Genomic DNA, 20,282 nt, shown 5'->3' with positions numbered 1-20,282 from the left:
ACAGTGGAGGGGTCCCCTTTAACATCCACCTGGGCAAACTTCTCTGCCCCACCAGGGAAACCAGCAGTGCCGGACAGAGAGGCACACGGCCTCTCCCCGCAGGTGCTCCATGGGTCACCCATCAACTGTGATTTTCTGTGTGGACAGAAATCCCAAACTGGCAAAGCACAGCTTGCTTAGTGGTGGCGGCTCCAGGGTTTGAGCGCAGCAGCTCTGAGCCCTCGGTGTTAGAGTTCTGAGCTCTGAACATCAGGGCCTCTTCACGTTTAGTGTTAACAGCGTTTGGTGCTTCAGGTTTGGGGGTCAAAAGAGGGCGCGTTGCCCTTGGGTGACGGGCGGGGTTATGAGTCAGGGCTTGAGTGCGGTCTGGGTGTGCACACGTCCTTGGTGACATGAGAGGGCGCAGGACCAAGAGGCCTAGGTAGTCTCTCGGGAGTGACAGGCAGGCCCCTTCGCACATGCCTGGCCCTGGGGGCGCCCTGACCCTCCGCCAGGCATCTGATGTTGTTGAAAAGCTACTGGGGTGATTCTCGCTGGTGGCCAGGGGCCCAGAGCCCTGGTCTGCCCTTCCAGAGCCCTCCAGTGTGAAGTCCCCTCTGTCCCCTCCCCACTTCCCCCTCAGCGCCCGTGGGGGGAACCAGCCAGTCCTCCCCTGCGGGCTGGAGCCCCTCCAGTCCTGACCTGTCTTCCTCACAACCCTCTCCACTCACAGCCTCCACCCAGACCCAGGCTCGGAGGTCGCGCACCTGCAAAGCACCACAGGACCCAGGCAGAGCTGCCAGCCACCACCCCAGCGCTGGGCCCCGTTCGCCCTGGCCAGCAGCACCCGCAGGAGACCGGGACGCGCTGGACCCTCGGGTCCTTTCCGCCCACTTCCCCGTCCGCTCCCCTCTCAGAAGTCCCCCTGGGGCGCCCCGGACCCCACAGACAGGAAGGAAGAGTCCGGGAGCGGCTGAAGCTGTTTATTCCGGAACGGGAGAGGGGCGCGGGGAGGCAGGCGGCGGGGCTGGCCGGTGTGTGTCGCGGGGGGGCTCCGGTGGGGCCGCCACGGCCGCTTCAGAGCCCGGCTCTCCGGCCTGGAAAGGAGGGGAGGTCAGCGAGGCCAGGAGGGAGGCCAGGGAGCTGCGGGGGTGACGCCGGGAGGCCAGGGCCGCCCCGGCCTGTCCCGGGGAGCGGGGCAGAGGGAAGAGGGGGCTCGGCCCGCAGAGCTCCACACTCGCGGGGAAGAGGGGAAGGTGACTTCCGCCAGTCACCTGGGGACAAGGGAAGGACCGGGCGCCTTGGCGTCTGCTCTGCCGCGCCTGCGCAGTGAGCGTGGGCAGGCTCGGAGCCTCCACTCTCCCAGCACCAGGCGGCTTGAGGGCCCCGGAGCTCCAAGGCCGCAGCCGTGGCTGCCGCGTGACTTTAAGGCAACTCGGGGTCAACAGAGTCACGGGGACCACTGAGGACCAGGGGTCTGAGGAGGAACTTTCCACCTGGCCACCGGAGGGCATAAGGATGCTGGGGACAAGGGCCAGGGACTGTCAGCAGCCCGGCCACCGGAGCGGCATCCCGGGAGGAAGCGGAAGCCATGCCGAGGGCCGCGGGCCAGGAGCAGGTCCGCCCTTCCGGCCAGGAGGGGCCTCTCCTGCCAGACAGGACCTGGAGGTGAGGTGGCCCACGAGGGACGTCGCAGCCACGCCGGAGGGACTCGGGAGTGTCCCTGAGACTCACCCTAGGCGCTTCCTGGAGAGCAGGCTTCTGCTGAAGAGAGAAAACCAGGGTTGGGGCCCCGGGAATTCCACAGGACCCCGGGAGCCTCTGTCAGCCAGCATCTCCCGGGCCCCAGCGAGGAGACCCAGAGCCAGCTGCGCCTGGCCCTTCCTCAGTGACCCCGGGGCGGGCAGCGCGGTGCCCTTCCTACCCCTCTGCTTGGGGATGGAGATGCTGTCTGTCTTGAGGCCTCTGGCCTCCACCACCTTCTCAAACTCCTCCAGGGCTTCCTGGTTGACTTCCGGGTCTCTGCCTGCGGGTGAGGCCAGGGCAAGACAGCACTGTGAGCCGCAGAGTGGGGCCTGCGGGCACCTCCGCCCCAGCCTGGAGGATGGCAGCTCTGGCTGGGGAGGGACCTGGTCAACCCCTGGGGGCTTGAGCTGGAGGCTGGGGCGGAGAGCCTGGGTAGGATGGGAACACGAGGCGCTGCAGGGCCTGCCAGGCACGGACCAGGACCAGTGCGCCCTGGAGGGGACCCAGGCCCCCTGCTGCTCCACACTCACACACCTGCTGGGGAGGAGCTCAAGACTCAAGCCTTGCCTTTGGGTAGGAACCACACTGAGCCCGGTGTCTGCTCGGGTCACTTTCAGCACAGGCTCTTCTTCCCAAACCTGTCCCACCCGCTGCTGGAACGGAGCTCCTGGATGACACTGCAGTTTCCACCCATTGGTCCTTGGCTCATCCTGTGACATCTGTGACATCTGTCTCCCTGTGCCCATAGCAGCTTGTCTTTCCTGCCTTCCTATAGCAGAGACCCAGACGGGACCCCAAATCCTTGGCTGTGGGTGGGAGTAGAGCCTATCCTAGGGACACTGCATGTGGGCCCTGGACCCCAGTGGCTTCTAGGGGAGAGGAGGGAGGAGGAAAGGGAGGAAGGGGAGAGCTGCAGCTGGAGGCTGCCAGGTGCCAGGTGACAGGTGAGGTGACTCACCCAGGAGTTTGGCCATTCGGATCTGATGCCTGACCCAGTTGTTCTCACTGTAGAGGACGTAGTGGTCCTGCACAGACAAAGGAATGACGTACACCACATGCCTGCCCTCATCTGTGGAAACAGTGGCAAGTCCTGGGTAAACTTTTTGATCCTTCAGCAGGGATCTGAGATGGCCTGGCACACAGCCTGGCAAAACCCTTGACTGCCCACCCACCCCACTACCCAAGAATCCCTGATCCAGGCCCCCCCAGATCTAACCCCAGGCCATGGAGTCCCCAACACCACCCTGGAGAGATGGTCATATCCCAAATCAGTGAGCAACAGGGAGGCTTGCAGAGGATGGTGCTGGGCACCTCAGTCCACTCCAGCCAAGGACAGCTGTGCGCCTGCCTCAGCCATAGCCAGTGGGGAAAACTGGACAGTTCAGTCCCTTCTGGGGACAAACTCACCACACAAGGTATAGTATATGGGCCCAGGTGTTTGGACTTTAAGGCAAACTGGCCAGTGAGAGGGGAGGTTGGGCGCATAATAGGATCAGAGGAGAGAAAAGATCTGAGCCCAAAGGCCACCCGGGAGGTGCCAGCTGCCCCACTGCTCCTGTGCATGGTTGACACAGCTGTAGGAGGCCCTGGGACTCACAGGCTGTGTATTTGCCCGGCTCGTCTGTTTTCTCCAGGATGACACTGATCTCATGACACTGACCTCCGACCCTGGAAAACAGAAGTTGTATGGGCCACACAGGTGCCAGGTGCTACCCCCGCTCACAGCAGCCCTGTCTGTGCCCTCCAGGTGCCCTGGGTCCAGGACAAGTCCAAGGAGGAGTGGCCTTGCTGCCTCTCGAGTCCAGGCTCCAGCCGGGTCCTCCGTGTCCCCCATGGCAGCCCCTGTGTCATGCGGTGTCCACACTTCCTGCTCGCTGCCAGAAGGAACCTGGCTGTGTGGTCTGCAGATGTCATCTGTGGCCACCGGCCAGTGCCCTAACCTCCCCCTGCCCGGTCCTGTCATCTGGCCTCTGTCTCTGGAGACATTCAGGGACCGGCCTCACATCCACTGTCACCTGGACCATTGAGGGAAGCTTCATGTGGGGGATTTCGGGGACAAAGGAAGTGCAAACTCCAAGGTCATTGGCTATCTCATGGAAGGTTCCCAGGACGGGAGCACAGACAGACGTCATCCAGGTGGGAGCCTCAGAGATGTGCGACAAGACGTAAACACGTGAGCTGGGCAGATCTGAGCTGCACGGGAGGGAGCCAGAGAGAAGTGGGGGCAGCACACAGCTGTGAGATGCAGAGGCACGAGCCATGCAGATGGGAGCCATGCGGGTGGGAATAAACCGTGGGAGCCGCATGGGTGGAATTCACGCAGGTGGGAGATGCACAGGGATTTTAAGGCCTCTCTGCAGGACCTGGCCATGCAAACCCTTCCCTGCTGGTCTGCACAGCAGGAATTTCCTAGGAGGGGTTCAGGCTGGAGTCTGAGGGAGCCCCCTCACCCAGCTGTGACCCGGGGCTGGGAGTGAAACACCTGACCAGAAAGAGTCTGTGCAGCACACAGCAGCCTCTCTCAGGGGACAGATGGGCACTGCCCGTGCGGCCCACAAGGTCTGCTCCGGGTTTCCTCCTCTCCCTGGGGCTCCCCCCAGAGGCACAGTGACCCCCAAAGCCCCAGGGGCTGAGAAGGGCCCCCCACCCCGGGCAGTGCGGCCGTGTGACCTTCTGACACTCACAGCACAGTGAACTTCAACTCCACGCTACCCCCCTCCAGGCTCTTGACCATGATGGGGGTCACAGACAGAGACTCATTCTTCCCGGGAATCTTCTTGTCAGAAGCCACAGCCTTCAGATACCACGTCCCTGTCCCTGACACCTGGAGAAGGCGCCTCTGTCAGCCTCAGCTGACCCCCGGGGCCCCTGCTCCCCTCATCTGCAGCCCCCAGACCCCACCTAGCCCCCCAAGGGCAGGGGACCTGGAGCAGCCCCACCACTCCCATCAGGCCCTCGGGGTGCTGGCTCCCAGGCCCTCGCTCCCACTCTGGGGGAAGTGAAGTTGGGCCCCACCTCCCACCAGCCGTCTGCACCCCATGCCCATCCGCCCACACGCCTTCTGGCCCGTCTGACGCTCCCTCGGGCAGGGTTCAGGCCGAACCCTAAGTGAGGGGCTCCTTGGATGGGGGCGGATGGGGTCCCACCAGGCAGTCTCGCCTCTCCCTGCCCCACAGCCCCTGCCCCTCAGAGCCTCACTTCCTGGTTCTCCTCCTCCACCCCCGGGAGGTCCTGGGCCCGCAGGGCAGCGAGGAGGCCGAGGCCGAAGGTCAGGATCAAGGTCTTCATCTTCAAGGTCTGCACTCCGGGTATCCAAGAGCTCACGGAGGCCGGAGAAGCTCTGCTGGGTCCTCACTCGGCTGGTCGCCCTTTATACAGCTCCGAGGGGTCCCAGGAACTCGGCAAGCAGGACCAACAGGTCCCTTCCTGGCTGCACACTCACACACCTACACCGGGGCCAGCTCTGCAGTGGAGCAGGAAAGTGTCACACTTGCTGGAGCTGCTGAATCCAGCCAGTTACTCCCCAGAGGATGACAGGCCAGGGCCAGCGTCCAGAGGGGCAGCTTGCAGAGCCTGGCAGGAAGGGGCGCATGGGGTGCAGCCCCAGAGTGTGGAGCCCCGAGGGCATGTGTGGGGAAGCTGGCCCTGAGGCCCACTGCACAGGCCCTCGATGGCTGACTGATGTGTGCACTGCCACAGAGGGCTTGGGGGGAGTCAGAGCCCTGGGCTCTGGTCTCCGTGACCTTCCTGCGTCCCTTAAGCGCAGGTTCTCCTGGAGAAGACAGACCTGCTGTGTGGACAGGGGACGTGGGTTCACTGAGGCAGGGAGTGCCTGGGACACTTGCGCAGCAGCGGCAGCTCAGACAAAGGGAAAGCAAGATGGGGTGGGCTCACACAGACACCATGCATAGCTGAGCACACATGTGAGCACACACACGAACAAGAGATCGCAGTGGGCCAGGAGCACAGACTGGTGAAGGGGCTGCAGCCTACTCAGCCCACTGGGCTCTAGCTCAAATACAGACAAAAAAGTGGAGCTTAGGAAAATGATGAAAATCGTGAATGCCCAACATAGGAAAGAAATAGAATCTATGAAACAGATTCAAACAGATATCCAGGAGATTAAAAACTCCATTGAAAGTATATGCATTAGGATGAACCAATGTGAGGACAGAACATCAGATACAGAAGACAGGATTTTGGTTAGTGACCATCAAATGAAAGATTTCTTAAAAATAGTGAGGGACTATGAAAAATCAATCCAACAGCTGCTAGATGATGCAAAGAAGAATAACATAAAAGTGACTGGAGTCCATGAAAAAGCAGGAAATAGCACAAATGACAGAAAAACCCTGTTTACAGAAGTAACAGCAGAAAACTTCCCAAGCAGGGAAAAAGAATATGATATCCAGAAAAGTGAGGCATATAGAACTCCAAGTATCCATGATCAAAAACAATTACACCAAGACACATAATAGTCAAGATTCCAGAAATTCAACACAAGAATAGATTATTAACAGTTGTTAGAGAAAAGAAATGAAACATAAACTCTACAATGACCCTACCCCAACACCTGAAGAGCCCATTCATTTTAAGTACAGGTGGAATGGTTATGGAGACATCACCTGCCAGGGACACAAGAATACCCCACAGCCAACCTCACACAGCCTGCTCCTTCTGGTTTCAAGGAGCACAGTGTTGCCTAAAGTTGAATACGAACCCTAAGAATGCACTCTGGGGTAACTCAGGGGTTAGAGAGGAAACTGATAAAATCCTTAAAATATTTAGCACCGAGAAGCCACAAGCATGTTAGTAAAGTATCAAAATTAAAAGACAGAGCTAAGATGTAACTAAAAAACCATGGGGAGAGGTCAGTAGCCTTAGATGCATTTATTAAATAAGAAAAAAATGAAAAATTTAGCTCAGTGGTGCCGCCACCTGCCTCACAAGTGCAAGGGCCTGAGTTCGATCCCTGGTACCAAAAAAACCCAAAAAACAAAAAAAAGCAAAAACAAACAAAAAACAGTGGTAGAGTGCCCATGGGTTGATCCCTAGAACTGCAAAAAAAAAAAAAAGTACATATATCAAAAGTTTAAGGACCTGTAAAAGATGGGATAACCCCTTTGTGACCCAAAGGTAGATTCTAAAGTTGTGTAAACTTTCAGAGACAAAACGTAAGCCAGACAGGAGGGAAGGAGTGGAAGAGCTGTCCTCCCCCTGCTCTTGACCATGCACCAGTGTCCATGCACCGCACCATCTCGGGCTTCTGCATGGTGCGAGCCCAACAAGAACTGACCGGGCTTCTTCCGCGCGGGGCAAAACCTACACGAATCCTCGCGAGGACATCGAGGTGGGAGGCTGCCCGGTTAACATGCCCCCTTGATTGGCATAAAACCGGATTTCCAATCCCGCAGAGGGGAAAGCCTGCATCATCTTTCTATTCTACTTACAGGACATCCTGTAAATTCAGCTTCCTAGGAAGCCAAGACCAGGGGTAGCAGCCAAAAGGTACACGAAGTTTTAACAGGTATGCCAGGCAGTAAGTAACCAAATTCCATGCCCCTCAAGGGGGGGATGCTGAGTAGTTCCTTTAAACATGGCTCTGCACTTGGAGGTATCCAGGTCCTTCTTGCCTTGAACAACAAATTGGATGAGACGAGCCAAGAAAGGTACCAAAGTTTATTTGAAAAATGTGAATGGGGTATGGGAAGAACTAGCTCTGCAGAGCTAACTGGGCCGAACAAATGAAAGGATAAAAGGAAAAATAAAAGCGCACCCTGGCAGGAGACGCAGGACAGGCTCCGTGACGACTCACAGGAGCTTGCAGCATATGCTCCCCCGCGACTGGGCTCTTTTATGCTGCCCACTTCTCACATTTTGTGCGAGCCCACGAGAAGTTCCACACCCGGGGACCTGGGAATTATTTGGCGCTATCCTGGGATCTCGTAACTGACAAATTCCACTCATTTCCCGTGCCAGCTTCACCAGCCCTATCTCCTGTATCAGTGATGGTTATTGTAATAGCCAGCTCTTTCTCATGTGAATTTTGGGAATTTTTCTGTATACAAAATATTTTCATATCAAATTTAGATTCCTGATTATTATTATTTTTTTCTAAAGAGTCCTCCAGATTTTACAGAAATTCATAGCCCCACCACATCGATCTAGCCCTGGTTACGTCAGTAGGTTTAGCACTCATCTGAAATAATCCAAAGCAAGTACCTGAAACCGTGTGGATTTTCTAAGGTCGGAGTGGGCGCCTGGTTCTGCTCATTCTCACGTCTGTTCCCAGAGCTGGTGTCATGATTAGGAAATGGGTGTCACAGAGACAGTGTCCTGGACTGCTGGCCCTGTGTCTGCATTTACACGGGACAGGGAGGCCAGGGACACCGCATATTCCTCTTTCCCCAGTTCCGTGTGTCACTTTCATGTTTTCTAAGGCACTGAAAACCCAGTGCCCCAAAGCAACAGAAGGTGGTGGGGGACAGGGGACCCTCAGGCGGGGCTGTGGGCAGAGCCTACCCCCCATCATCTGGGGCCCAGCTCCTGGGTGCCCAGATCTCGCTGGGCTCAAGGAGCATGCCAGCCTTTGGGCTGTGACTGACCACCCGAGACAAGGGTGCATGTGTCTCTGCTGCAGGGGCATGAGCCACCTTTTGGGTCTAAGGAGAAATCCTAAATTGCCAAGGATGAGTCCTGAGTGTGCTTAGGGGAAAGGCCCTTTCTCCTGCTTGGACACAGTGCCCTCTTCCAGTTGCTTCTTTTCTTTTTTTGTTGGTACCGGGGATCAAACTTGGGTCCTTGTGCTTGCGCAGCAGGTGGTGAAACCACTGAGCTAAATCCCCGGCCCTCCAGTTGCTTCTTGACATCACCTTTAAGCAACAGGCATTATGAGATTTTAGACCCTGGGGTGACGGTCACCCACTGTCCCACCACCCCACGTGATCATAGCCTGGACTGCTCTCCCCCTCTTGGTAGCAGAGCCTTGCATGGTGCAGTGACATGAAACACTACATCAGCGCATGTAACTGAGGGAGGACTCAGAAGGGACTCCAGTGACCTTGCCGAAGTCGGTCCTGCCCCTCTGCAGTTGACAGGTGAGCCAGACAAGGGCCTCATTCCTGGACTCCGGAGTCCACTCTGTGTCATTGTCCCCACCGTGTGTCCTGATTCCTGAGGGCTCCAGGAACTGGCCCTGCATCCCCGCTGCCTGGGTCTGTGTCTATTCAGCCTGTGAGGTCCTGCGTGTCTCTCTGTTTCTCCATTCCAGAGCCCAAAGCCCAGCACAGTCTCTTCCCTGGCAGGAAGATCCCTGACTGCCTGGCCTAGAGAGACCTCTTGGGCTGGGGCCTGTCACAGCTGACCCCGCACATCCCTGTCACAGGTCCTGGTGCCTGTCCCATGAGTGACAGCTTTGGGACTGCTCAGGTGCACATCTCCCACACTACCAGGCTCCTTGTCCCTCCAGGCCCAGCATGGCGAAGGCCTCTGGATGTGGCCGAGTGCATCACAGGTGGCTGAGGGCAGCGGATCTGCACTTGACCCGGAGCCTGGGTGCGGCAGGAGGCCTGAGAGTGCTTGTTTGCTGAGCGGATGAGTCCCAGGAAAGTTTGTGTTTGCCTTCTGGCTCTTGTTTCTCCTCCAGTTCCTCCAAGGCCCCAGCTTCTCTGAACACAGAACACTTTGTGTCACAACTTGCACCAGGTCACAGTGAACATCACACAAACAGGAACGGGCCTGGGGGCTGCTGGACCCAAGTCATTCCGGTCCTGCTGCCCACTCGATGCCATGGACATGGCCTTGAGGAGCTTCGCCAGCCTCCCCCGGACACCTGTGCTGGAAGCTCCTCGTGGGCTCCTCTGCAGCCAGATCCAGAAGGCTGGTGCAGGAGGGGCCACTGCAGGTTTCCCTGAGGGGTCAGCAAGGGAGGAAGTGGCCACACCTGAAGGGGTCACGCTCAGCTCCCAGCCCAACTCTCCTTCCTGGGGAGCCCGACGTCCTCACTGTGCAGCTGAGGAGAGGTGAGCAGGAACAGGAGTTCCAGCCAGGAATCGTCCCCACAACGATCACCAGAGAGACCCTTTCCAGCAAGACCCCATCAGTAAGGACGGAGGGAGGCGGAGACCAAGGGAGAGCCCTAGTGCGGTGCCACTGAGCCCAGGCTGGGTGAACCTCTCCCGAACTCCTAGGAAACTGAGGCCCAGCCAGGATAGAACATCTGCTGGCCTCCAGCCCACAAATTCTGCACATGGCAGCTACTCTGTGGGGCTGGAGACACCCAAGGTGGGCTGCAGACCAGGAGCCTCCCTCATCCTTCCAACCCAGCCCTGCTCTGGAAGCCCTCTCTGGGCTGGGATCATTGGCATCATCTGGGCAGCCTTTGACTCCAGCTCCCTGGTGAAGCTCGGAGAGGGAGGAGGACCTGGGAGTGGAGCTCTTCCTGCCAGCCTGGTCATCCACCAGGGGCTGCTGCTCTTGCCCCCCTCTCCCAGGAGAGGAAGGGGCGGCTGAGAACAATGAGCGAGGGGCAGTCCACTCAGAGGCCCGCTGAGACCCACACTCACTCCAGTGGGGGCGATGCTGCACTATTAAGAGGCCTCTGGGAGCTGAGAACGGCCCAGCCCCCACCCTGCGCTCTCAGCCGCCTTGGGCTTTGGGGCGGGGCCTGCATTGCCCACCTCGTAAAATGCGGCCTCTCTGCTTCTTTCCTGGTTTCTCCAGCCCTGAGCTGTGATCGCCCCTCCATCAAAGGACCCGCTGCTCCTACAGCGTGCACAGAAGGCCTCCCCCAACGTGTGTGTGTGGGGGGGGGTTAACTCCTACTCTTGAATTTTCATCTTTTTCTCATTTTTCTGACTAATCAAAACCTGAAAAGGCAACTGGTCCCAAGTAGAACACGATATATTTGCACTGTAGATAATCTTACATTTTAAAGAAGAGATTAAAATTGTCAGTAACTCCCTGGGCGTCTTGGCTGCCCTGGAGCATGTGGTCTATTTGGGGATGATTCTGATGGTTGCTGCTTCTCCACCCTAGGCTTTGTATTCAGTCTGCGGTCTCACAGACTCCCTTGGTCCCATGGTCTGTGTCTCAAATGCACCTTCCACTTTCTGGAGTTTTCCTGGGCACCTCAGGGACCCACATGTGAGGCTGGCACACAGAAGCATGTGGGCAGATGTGCCTCTTGGGGCAATGTTCATGCAGGCAGGTGGGAGCCCGTGGGGCTGTTAGTGGCTTCCCAGTGTCCACTCCCCGCCATTCCCTTGCAGACCAGGGTCCTCCGGTACAATGGCCTCCCTCCCAGCTGCAGGGAGTGTCCGGCTGCTCTACAGTGTCCATCCTCTGTCCCTGCCTGGTCGGAGTGGACAGGGCACCAGAAGAAACACTCAGAGAGCATCTGAGAGCCACAGCAAGAAAACCAGGGGGACAAACCCACCCTGGGGATCCTCAAGCAGAGCCCGGAAGCGCCCAGCTCCTGTGTGACATCACGGAAGCCTGCCCAGCCTGGACCCCAGCCATGGAGCCAACGCCAGGCCAGGTGGACTCAGCGGGGGAGGCAAGCACTGTGCCCGGTGTGGGTGCCGGGGCAGCTGTGCTGTGGACAGCAGACAGGTGGGCTGATGTGGGTGTTGGGGAGGCAGGTGCTGGGCAGTGAGAAGTCAGGGCAGGTGTTGGGGCTCAGAACGGCCACCAGCCACCATCAGAGACACTGCTATGGCTGAGGTCCAGCCACAAGGAACCAGGCGCCTTGACAGCAGCAGGATGTGTCTTGAAAACTGACCTTTCCAACAGGAGACGAAACATACGCGTCTCACAGTGCGTGGGCTCTCAGGCCCAAGCAATTGTGTCCTCCACAGCAGCCATGGAAGCCAATGCTAATATCAGGGTCACGCTGGCTGCACCCAGCTGGGTGCTTCACGGGGAAGTGGGTGCCAGACAATGGGCGCTTCTCTGTTCATCCGTATCAGTGTCACGCTGGCTGCACCTGGCGTGGCCCCGCTGTGACGAAGCTGGGAGCTGGCTCAGAGCCCCAGCCCTGCCTGCCAGCTAGGGTCCAGGCAAACCCCAACACTTCCAGGCCAGGCGCACACCCAGGAGCCTCGGGGCTGGAGGATCCAGAGCTTCCTCAGTCACCCAGGCCCAACAGCACTCAGTGCCCGGCCCCCTGCAGCAGGCAACACGAGTTCTGAGCTTCAAGGAAAGCTTTTCTTAAAAATCATAACAAATCCAATTTATTATAATGCATTGGTTATTTTTGGAGTGTTTGAGATGGGAGCCAAGGCCATTCTCATGCTAGGCAAGTGCTCACCCCTGAGCCACACCCGGCCCCGAATAAAATATTGTAATTCAGTGGAACTCAGTGATGCCAGGAGACGGAGAATCACAGAGACAGAACTGGAAGCAGAGGCCCTTTACAGGGTGACACCAACTCATGAATACAGAGGGGAAGACAGAATCACAACCTCATGAAATGAAGTGTGATTAGACAAAGATTAGCCAGAGACGATGGATGATTCACTGTCTGCTGCTGAGGAACAGATCACGGAAAACCAGGGCTTAACGGCCCCAATAATATGTGCACAGGGCTTGAGGGCATCTGCTCCCCTGCTGCAAGCTTTGCCTGAGGTGACTGACCTGGGCTGGAGAAGCCATGATGGCCTCCTTCACAGCAAAACACTGCCCAGTGATAACCCACAGGACCGGCCACACGCACCACCAATGGACACCACCAATGGGCACCACCAACAACAGCATACACAACCAATGGCAACCTAACTACCAACTGACACACAGCACCAAGCAACACAACACCAAATGACACAAAACAACAATACACGCAACCAACTGAAACCCAACACATACCATAATCATACATCCAACACTGACCAACACACATCACAGATACCTAACACCAACCAACATACACCACAACACCCAACACCAACAAATATGACCACCAACTAACGCCCAATACCAATAAGCATACACATTGACACCCAACATCAACCAACATACATTACTAACAGACACACAATACAAACATGCTCTACCAACTGACACATACCAAGAAGGGACCTAAATTACCAGCAGACACTCAACACCAGCCAACATACACCAATAGAAGCCAAACACCAACCAGTGTACCCTACAAACTGACACAAAACACCAACAAACACACACCACCACATGACACTGAACACAAACGAACATACACTACCAAAAGACACCCTCACCAAACAACATACATCACTGACAAACACCCAACACCAACCAGACACATCGCTGACACCCACCAGCAACCAATATACATCACCAATGGACACTAAACACCAGTAAGCACATTTCTCCAACTAATACCCAATGACTAGCTACATATATCAACAACAGAAAACACCAACTAGTAAACTCCACCAATTGGCACCCAACACCAAGCAACATACACCACCAACCTACAGTCAACACCAACCACCACACAAAACCAAATGACATCCAACACCAACCGACATACACCACCAACAGATATACAACACCAACAAACACACATCATCGGGCCAGGGATTTAACTCAGTGGTTCTGCCGCCTGCTTTGCAAGCATAAGGTCCCAAGTTCGATCCCTGGTACCAAAAAAAACAAAAACCAAAACCAAACAAAACAAAAAACCCACACACCATCGATGGTCACCCAAATCAACCAATACATATCACCAAGGGACACACAATATTAACCACACACAATCCACTGACACCCAACGGCAGCCAACATAAACAACACCCAACACCTAACACCAACAATATGTTAGTAGATGGAGAGTCTTTAAGGAATTTTTTGCAGGCCTTGGTATCTTGAACAAAGACTTGAGCGTAACACTCAGAAGTAGTAACAAGAGTAAGATTTTCGTAAAAGAAAATAAGTGAAAGTGTCTCCTTGAAGTGGGAGTGGGCCAATGAGAAGACCTCACAGCCAGTTACTGGTAAACACTGGGCTCCTTAGGTCCTGGGATTATGGGACAATCCATAGCTAGAGACTAACAGGAGTCACTGCCCAGTGGGATACCTGACTAGGCCCATGCTTTGGGAAGGGGAATTTTTGACCATACAAAGCTTTTAGAGGGCTGGGGATTTAGCTCAGTGGCACCGTGCCTGCCTTGCAAGCAGAGGGTCCTGAGTTTGATCCCTGGTACAAAAAAAAAAAAAAAAAAAAAAGCTTTTAGAGACAGTGTCATGGTGTCTAACGCCCATGGGAGGGAGGGTGCAAATGCAAATGAGGTTGGGTGCAGACCAAGGTCCTGCACTTTTGGTTTTGCCTGTGCTTTGGGGTCTTTTGGGTTCAAGATGACCTTCATCTATTGCTTTTCAGATATTTTGACACAGCTGTCCTTACTCTGGTTTCTCAGTTCTTGCCCCACAGCTTCTTATTGCTTTCTTGTCCTGCTCTACTTCAATTTTCCCTAGAGACTTAATTCCCATAATTCATAATGGGCTGTTGAAGCTGACAATGTCAATGTTCCAGAACTGCTTCCTCCTGATGACGGCCATCGTCCCTGCCAGCATGGCAATCATGGGACTCTCGTCCGAACTAATCTGAAGGGGAAGTGAGGATTGTGGAGTCCACTGGGAGCTGTTGGTAGCCAGCGGGTCAGAGGCTTGTGGTAGAACCTTGCTTGAAATCTGGAAGAGAAGATTTGTAGGAGTTTGCTAAACAGGCAAGGTCCACAAGCACGAACAAGAATAATTAATAGAAGAACTGGTATAAACTCTCCTATTTGTGACTGTATCCAACGCTGGAGTGCTTTCCGAAAGCACTCAAACCATGACTCCTCAAAAAGCCCTTTGTTTAGGTGTCTATGCAATTGTGTTAATTCTTTGATTTTTATGAGTTTCCCCCCCTTTTTTGAGTTAGTTAACCAAAAGCTTCATGTTTCATTTAGCAGATTCCCCCATGTGTAGAGTGAGGAGATGTCATTTCCCTTTATTTTGTGTGACCATTTCACTGAGAGTTTAGTCCTTTTTAGCCTGTACAGCCTCTACAGTCGCTTCCATTGCCTGCTGTGGTGCCAAAGATGGTTATTTATTTATATATTTATTTAATTGAGAGACAGTGTCTCAGTACATAGTTCAGGCTGGCCTTGAACTCACTAAGTAGCCCAGGTTGACCTTGAACTTGCAGCGAACCTCCTGCCCCAACCTTCCAAGTGCTGGGATTACAGCCATGCACCACCACGCCTGACCCAAAGATGGATGTAACAGAAACAGGTAGTAGTAAGGCAGTGGTATACAGATCCAGTAAGGCACAGTGAGAAAAGGATCATCTACAACAAAAAGCCTAATGCAAGTAGTAGCATTATACCTAGAGGTGGAGCCCATTTGTGCTGGAGTGATTCATTGATCATGGTCCAATTAAGAAAAAGATTAATTTTATCCCAAGTAAAGTCTAACAGATCTCCCTGAAGCAGTAGTCAAATCTGGGAAGGAATTCAAGTCTGAAAGTATATCTAAGCCAGAGTGAGCTAGAGTTTCCAAGACAGTGTCATGGAATTAAAAGGTATAACCATTATTTGTATTCATTAGAAGGTGATTTATCTGTGGCTGTTTTCTCACTTGAGTTACTTAAAAGAAGACTCCATCTCAGTTCTTGGGTTCCCCTCATCATCTCTGTAACCAGAATGCAAAATCCTGTGATAGGTCCAGGGCTGCAGAAGGCTGTTTTTAGGGGCAGGAAGTGGACTCTCCCCGGGGGCTTCTAGTTATTTTCCTTTTTATTAAGTTGTGTAGACAGCAGCCAACCCGAGCAAGGCGAGGTGTGCAAACGAGGCAGAAACCTGAGAGTCCTGGGAACATCTATAACTGCTCTGTGTTCACTGATGCAGGCTGCTGTAGAATTTTCACAATGACCTTTTCAGGCATCATGCATGTCGTACTCAACTCTAAGACTCCCAAACATTGTGACCGTGTCAGGATCTTGCACTTTGTGGGGGTTGATGTTTCATCTTCTCTCTTTGCAGTGTCCTTGTGTATCCCCCAGATGTTTTCCTACATCTGTGGGACACTCAGAGGCGAGCATGATGTCCTCTCTATGTTGAAACATTTCCATAGTAGGTGGGCAAGATTTCAGGTCAAGGTCTTGGGCCACCAACCCATGGCAAATGGAGGAGTTGTGCAAGGAGCCCTGGGAGAAGACTTGAAAGATCCACTGCTGTCCATCCTGGGTGGGTGAACTGGTCCTGGGACTCAGCAGGAAGGGAGCACTGAAGATGGGGGATGGGGGCACCACCTCATGCATCTCTTCAATCCACAGTTCTTCTCCATGAGCCACCTGGCTTTCTCACTGGCCATACCAGGCTGATAATGGGACTGAGAACTAGGCAGATAATCTCTTCCTACGCCTCTGCGAGACTCTACCGTTGGATTTTAAGCAGCCTACATGGGGCAGGCAGCTTCACTGGCTCCCACTTTGCTCAGCTGCACACCACGGCCTTTACAGTTTACACTCAGGTGGATTCCTGACTGGTGTGCAGGGTGCCCCAGAAGCACCTCCACCCCTAGGATAAGCTTGGTTTTCTTCACCTGTGAATGCCTCAAGATCTGGATTTTCCTGTGACAGGTCTGATAGATTAGGTTTAATTGACTCAGAACTAATTTCTGATTCTGGCAGAGTCCTTTGTGAATTTATGTATAAGAACCCTTCCTTTATGACCTCGCAGCTCTATTTACCTTTTGGCTGGGCTGACACAGGTGACTCCACCATGATACTCATGACTCTCTTGCTGATGTTCCCCTCTTGCCCTTGTGAGAGTTTCTCTGAAGGATTGCCGATCAATCATTGCTTCCACTGTCCCTTGTCACTGGAAAGCTTGTCCAGTTATTGGTCTTATCTGGTCCCATGTTGGAGGGGAGCGATTGATGACTGAAATCCATGTCATAGCCCCTTTAGCCACATTTTAGCAAAAAAGAGGTTTAGAAGGAATCGTTCCTAGGCCTAGCAAAACTAGCAAGAGTATAAACCTACAACAGCCAAACATACAAATTTCCTTCCATAAGCCTCATCTTCCACGAAATTTTTTGGCTTATTTGGAATTTTATGCAACTTACTTCAACTTTCCAGTTTTTCCCCCATCTTTTCTTTTCCTTCTCCATACAAATTTCCTTTCATAAATCCCATTCTCTACAAACTTTTTTTAACTTAACCAGGCTTCTTGGTTCTCTCTCTGTCTCTCTCTGTCTCTCTCTGTCTGTCTCTCTCTCTCTCTCTCTCTCTCTGTTTCTCTCTTTCTTTCTCTGTCTCTCTCTCTCTTTCTTTTTTTCTTTCTTTCTCATCCTGGTAGAAAAGAATCTTATCATACAAAACTTTTCCTTACTGAAAATACATCTTCACACCTAAAACCTTCTTTAGTGCTCTTTCTCTGTCCTGCTTACAGGTTCCCTTCCATAACCACACAGCTATTTGGATTTTAAAATGTTCCTAGTACATTTTTTTTTCTCTGATCTCAGAGTTACCTCACAGATGTTTACATTCCAATTAGGACAGGCTGAATAACAGACTTCCAAGGAAAGTTTGAATAACAAAATTATCCTAGAACAAGCAGAAAACAGAAGAGTAAGTTAGTCTCATATTTATAGTTTAAGAATTATCCCAATGCTGTTTCTCAAGAAATGTTATAAGCATGCCAAACAAACAAAACTATCAGCTCACATTGGAATCCAAAGTAAATTTACCAATCAGCTAAGACATCTCCCCATGGGCTCTTGTTAATTCCTTGCAGGTTGCCAGGAACTTCGGTTCCCTCACTGGAAATCCCTGGAAAGGTGTCCTTCCCAACTCTGTTACCCAGTCGGACCCAGTATAGGCTGTACAGCCTGCTGCCCAAGAGCCGATCTCTCACCTGACATCTGGCTTCCTTAAGATTTTGTTTTTCACCGGGTATGTGACATGTGGGTAAAACAAATTGTAAGGCACGCTAGGAAAGGTCAAGAGCTAGGGACAAGGTGTGGATCCCCTCTGCAAACTTTGAGGGATCCTCGGAAAATCAGCCTAAGCACTCCTTCCATTGTTGACTATCAGCAACTCAAAAGGGTCTTGGACTCAGGGACAAAGGAGACTGGAAGAGACCTCACCTCCTAACACCAATTCAGCCATGAACTCATCAGTGGACTGATCCATTGATGACTATAGTGCCCCATGATCTAGTCACCATTCAACACCTTCACTTCTGAATACATGAGACTTTGGAGGAATGCTTTAGATCTAAACCATAGTAGACACACAGCATCACCAATCAGTGTACACCACCAGTTAACTCCCACCACCAACTGACATACATCAACATTGAATATCACCCGCAGCCAGCCAACAGACACTAACTAACCACCAATTACACAGCACACGCTCACCACCAGCCACACACTCATGGACACCCACCACCGATCAACACACCCCACCAACTCACACACACCCCTGTCTGAACGTCTTCAAGGTGCAGTGACAAAATGCCATACCCCGGGATATTTATCAGCAACGGAAATTTATTCCTCACACTGCTGGAGGCTGGAAGCCCAAGGTATCATTCTGGCCAACACTGTAACAAGTGAGAGCCTGTTTCATGCTTCTTAGAAACGGCACCTTCTCCCAGGGTCCTCACGGGGTGGAAGGCACAGGAAGCCTTCTGGGGCCTCTTGTCCAAGTGCAGAAATCCTGCTCCCGAGGGCTCTACCTTCACGAACCAATCATCTCTGAAAGGCCCCACTCCGAACGCCATCATCACCTTGGGGGTTAGAATTCCAACCTATGAATCCTGGGGGACATCAACACTTAGACCACTGTAGCCACCAAAGAACGTGCACTGCCGACCAGCATCACCCCACCTGAACATGCAAGGCCAGGACTGAACCTCAGGGGTGCTCTGCAGGAGGAGGGGAAAGAGCAAGCACACAGGGGCCCCGTGTCCACAGCAGCTCTGAAGGGCAGCCCAGCCTAGCAATCCCTCTGCTCCCCAAGCCTAGTCTGCACCCACTCACCTCCTCACCTTCTGCCTTCACCCTCTGAGCTCTGGACTTTTCTCTAAACTGAGGCTGCTGCTATGAATGCTTTGCAGTGGTTCTATGTATCAACTCATATACAATTAGAATAAGGTCCCTTCCACACACCTCTTCTGAGGTTTGCCCTGTGATCCCTCACCAGTCCGCTCCGTGCCACAAGGGAGGGCCACGGTGTGTGGGGCCATGTTGTCAGGCCTTGGAAGTCCTCGTGTCCAAGCCAGAGGGTGGGTAACACTCCCTGAAATAACCTCAGATCTTACTTAACTTTTCTCCAGTGAGCCTTGGTAGTTTACGTCCCTGCTTATTTTGTCTAAATGGTCAGATGTATTGATGTAAAGTTATTAATAATGTCACCTTTTGGTCCTTTTAAGTAGAAGCTGTAATAAGACCAATGTCATTTCTCTCTTTTATGATATTGGTAATATGTGTCCTCTCCCTCTCCCTCTTAAAGGACCACATATTGTGTGATTCCATTCATCTGAAATGTCTAGAACAGGTAGCAGAGCTGCACTTTGCTGTTATGTGATTTCCATCTGAATGGAGCAAAAGAACCCTCAACTGATTGGAGAAGAAACTGGAAAAAATGCTCCACCAGGACAGGAGCCTCTCCCCACACTGTGCAACCCTGTCCCTGTGGGCCGTGTAGGTGCAGCCCCTGCCCCTGGGAAAACCACGGGAGGGGCAGGGAGCGAGGTCCTGGGGAGGCTGCGGCCTGGCTCTGTCTGGGTGAGGGCCACGATGGAGCCCTGGTGCCCCTACCCCTGCATGGCCGGCTGCACAGAGGGGGCCTAGCAGGAGCCCTAAGGCCCTCCTGGGACAGGAGCCCTGCCGGGATGGCGCACTGTCCGCAGCCCTGATGCAGATGCCCCCTCCCGCCTGCCCCGTGGCTTCCCAAACGCTCCTGCCCGGGAGGGGGAGGCAACACCAGTGGCCCTGAGGGGCTGTCGCTGCTGGGCCCCTGGGGTCCCCCTCCTGGCAGAGCTCCTGGGAGCCCCCTCGAGGCCCCGTCACAGACAGGCTGAGCCACAGCTGCTGCTGAAGTTCTTTATTTGGAGCCCGGTGGGGTCGGCAGCAGGGTGGAGGCTGCAGGAGGAGGGGCAGTCGGTTCCGAGTCCGGTCGGCGGGGAGGGAGAGCCGGGGGACGCAGATCCAGGTGGCTGCTGCGTGGGAAGAGGAGCCCGGGTCAGGCCCTGCTGTTGGAGCAATGGTGGCCCCTCCATGACCAGTCTGTCACCGAGTGTCCTTGCGGGGGGGTGGGGCGGCACTGGACTGAGGATAGCAGGGCTGGGCCATGTTGGTAAGAAAGCACTTCCTAAGCTCCCTGGATCATACGCGAAGTGACTCCTCAGGTGTCCACTGCTGCCTGGCCCAGGCGGGGTCTCTGCTGCCTGAGTAGATGGGAGGGGCCAGAGAGATGGAGCCTAGAATTCCTCAGTCCAGCATTCATCCTCCCCGGGGGCCACTTACCATGGTCACCCTTGGGGACACAGCTTTCTGTAGGAACCAAGAGAATCCAGGAGCCAA

The 20,282-nt window shown here is 53.9% G+C and overlaps 1 protein-coding gene across 2 annotated transcripts; it reads right to left on the bottom strand.

The window, feature by feature from the left end:
• Positions 1–947: 947 nt before the first annotated feature.
• On the bottom strand, positions 948–5,013 carry LOC101725405 (von Ebner gland protein 1). Of its 2 annotated transcripts, XM_087182974.1 has the most exons (6): positions 4,924–5,013; positions 4,410–4,549; positions 3,323–3,393; positions 2,684–2,794; positions 1,904–2,005; positions 948–1,743 (listed from the first exon to the last, which is right to left on the bottom strand). In XM_087182974.1, exons 1-6 carry the CDS (start codon positions 5,011–5,013, stop codon positions 1,715–1,717), a joined length of 543 nt encoding a protein of 180 aa, XP_087039100.1. In that variant the 3' UTR covers positions 948–1,714. The 2 variants fall into 2 exon arrangements, 1 of the variants encoding a protein (XP_087039100.1); XR_015439801.1 differs by lacking the exons at positions 2,684–2,794; positions 3,323–3,393; positions 4,410–4,549; positions 4,924–5,013 and having other exon boundaries at positions 948–1,740; positions 1,904–2,062.
• Positions 5,014–20,282: the final 15,269 nt, after the last annotated feature.

Source organism: Heterocephalus glaber, unplaced genomic scaffold, assembly GCF_053883595.1.
Source record: "Heterocephalus glaber isolate CG9 unplaced genomic scaffold, H.glaber_assembly_v1.0 deba00001479, whole genome shotgun sequence".
Classification (NCBI taxonomy): domain Eukaryota; kingdom Metazoa; phylum Chordata; class Mammalia; order Rodentia; family Bathyergidae; genus Heterocephalus; species Heterocephalus glaber.
The sequence above is the reverse complement of the archived record's forward strand: the minus strand, read 5'-3'. Positions and strand labels throughout refer to the sequence as shown.

Excerpts from the sequence above, each read along its gene's own strand:
- LOC101725405 (XM_087182974.1), bottom strand. The coding sequence starts at position 5,013 with ATGAAGACCTTGATCCTGACCTTCGGCCTCGGCCTCCTCGCTGCCCTG. Across the intron at positions 4,550-4,923 it reads TGGAGGAGGAGAACCAGGAA|GTGTCAGGGACAGGGACGTG; the intron begins GTGAGGCTCTGA and ends CGCCTTCTCCAG. Across the intron at positions 1,744-1,903 it reads CTCCATCCCCAAGCAGAGGG|CAGAAGCCTGCTCTCCAGGA; the intron begins GTAGGAAGGGCA and ends TTCTCTCTTCAG.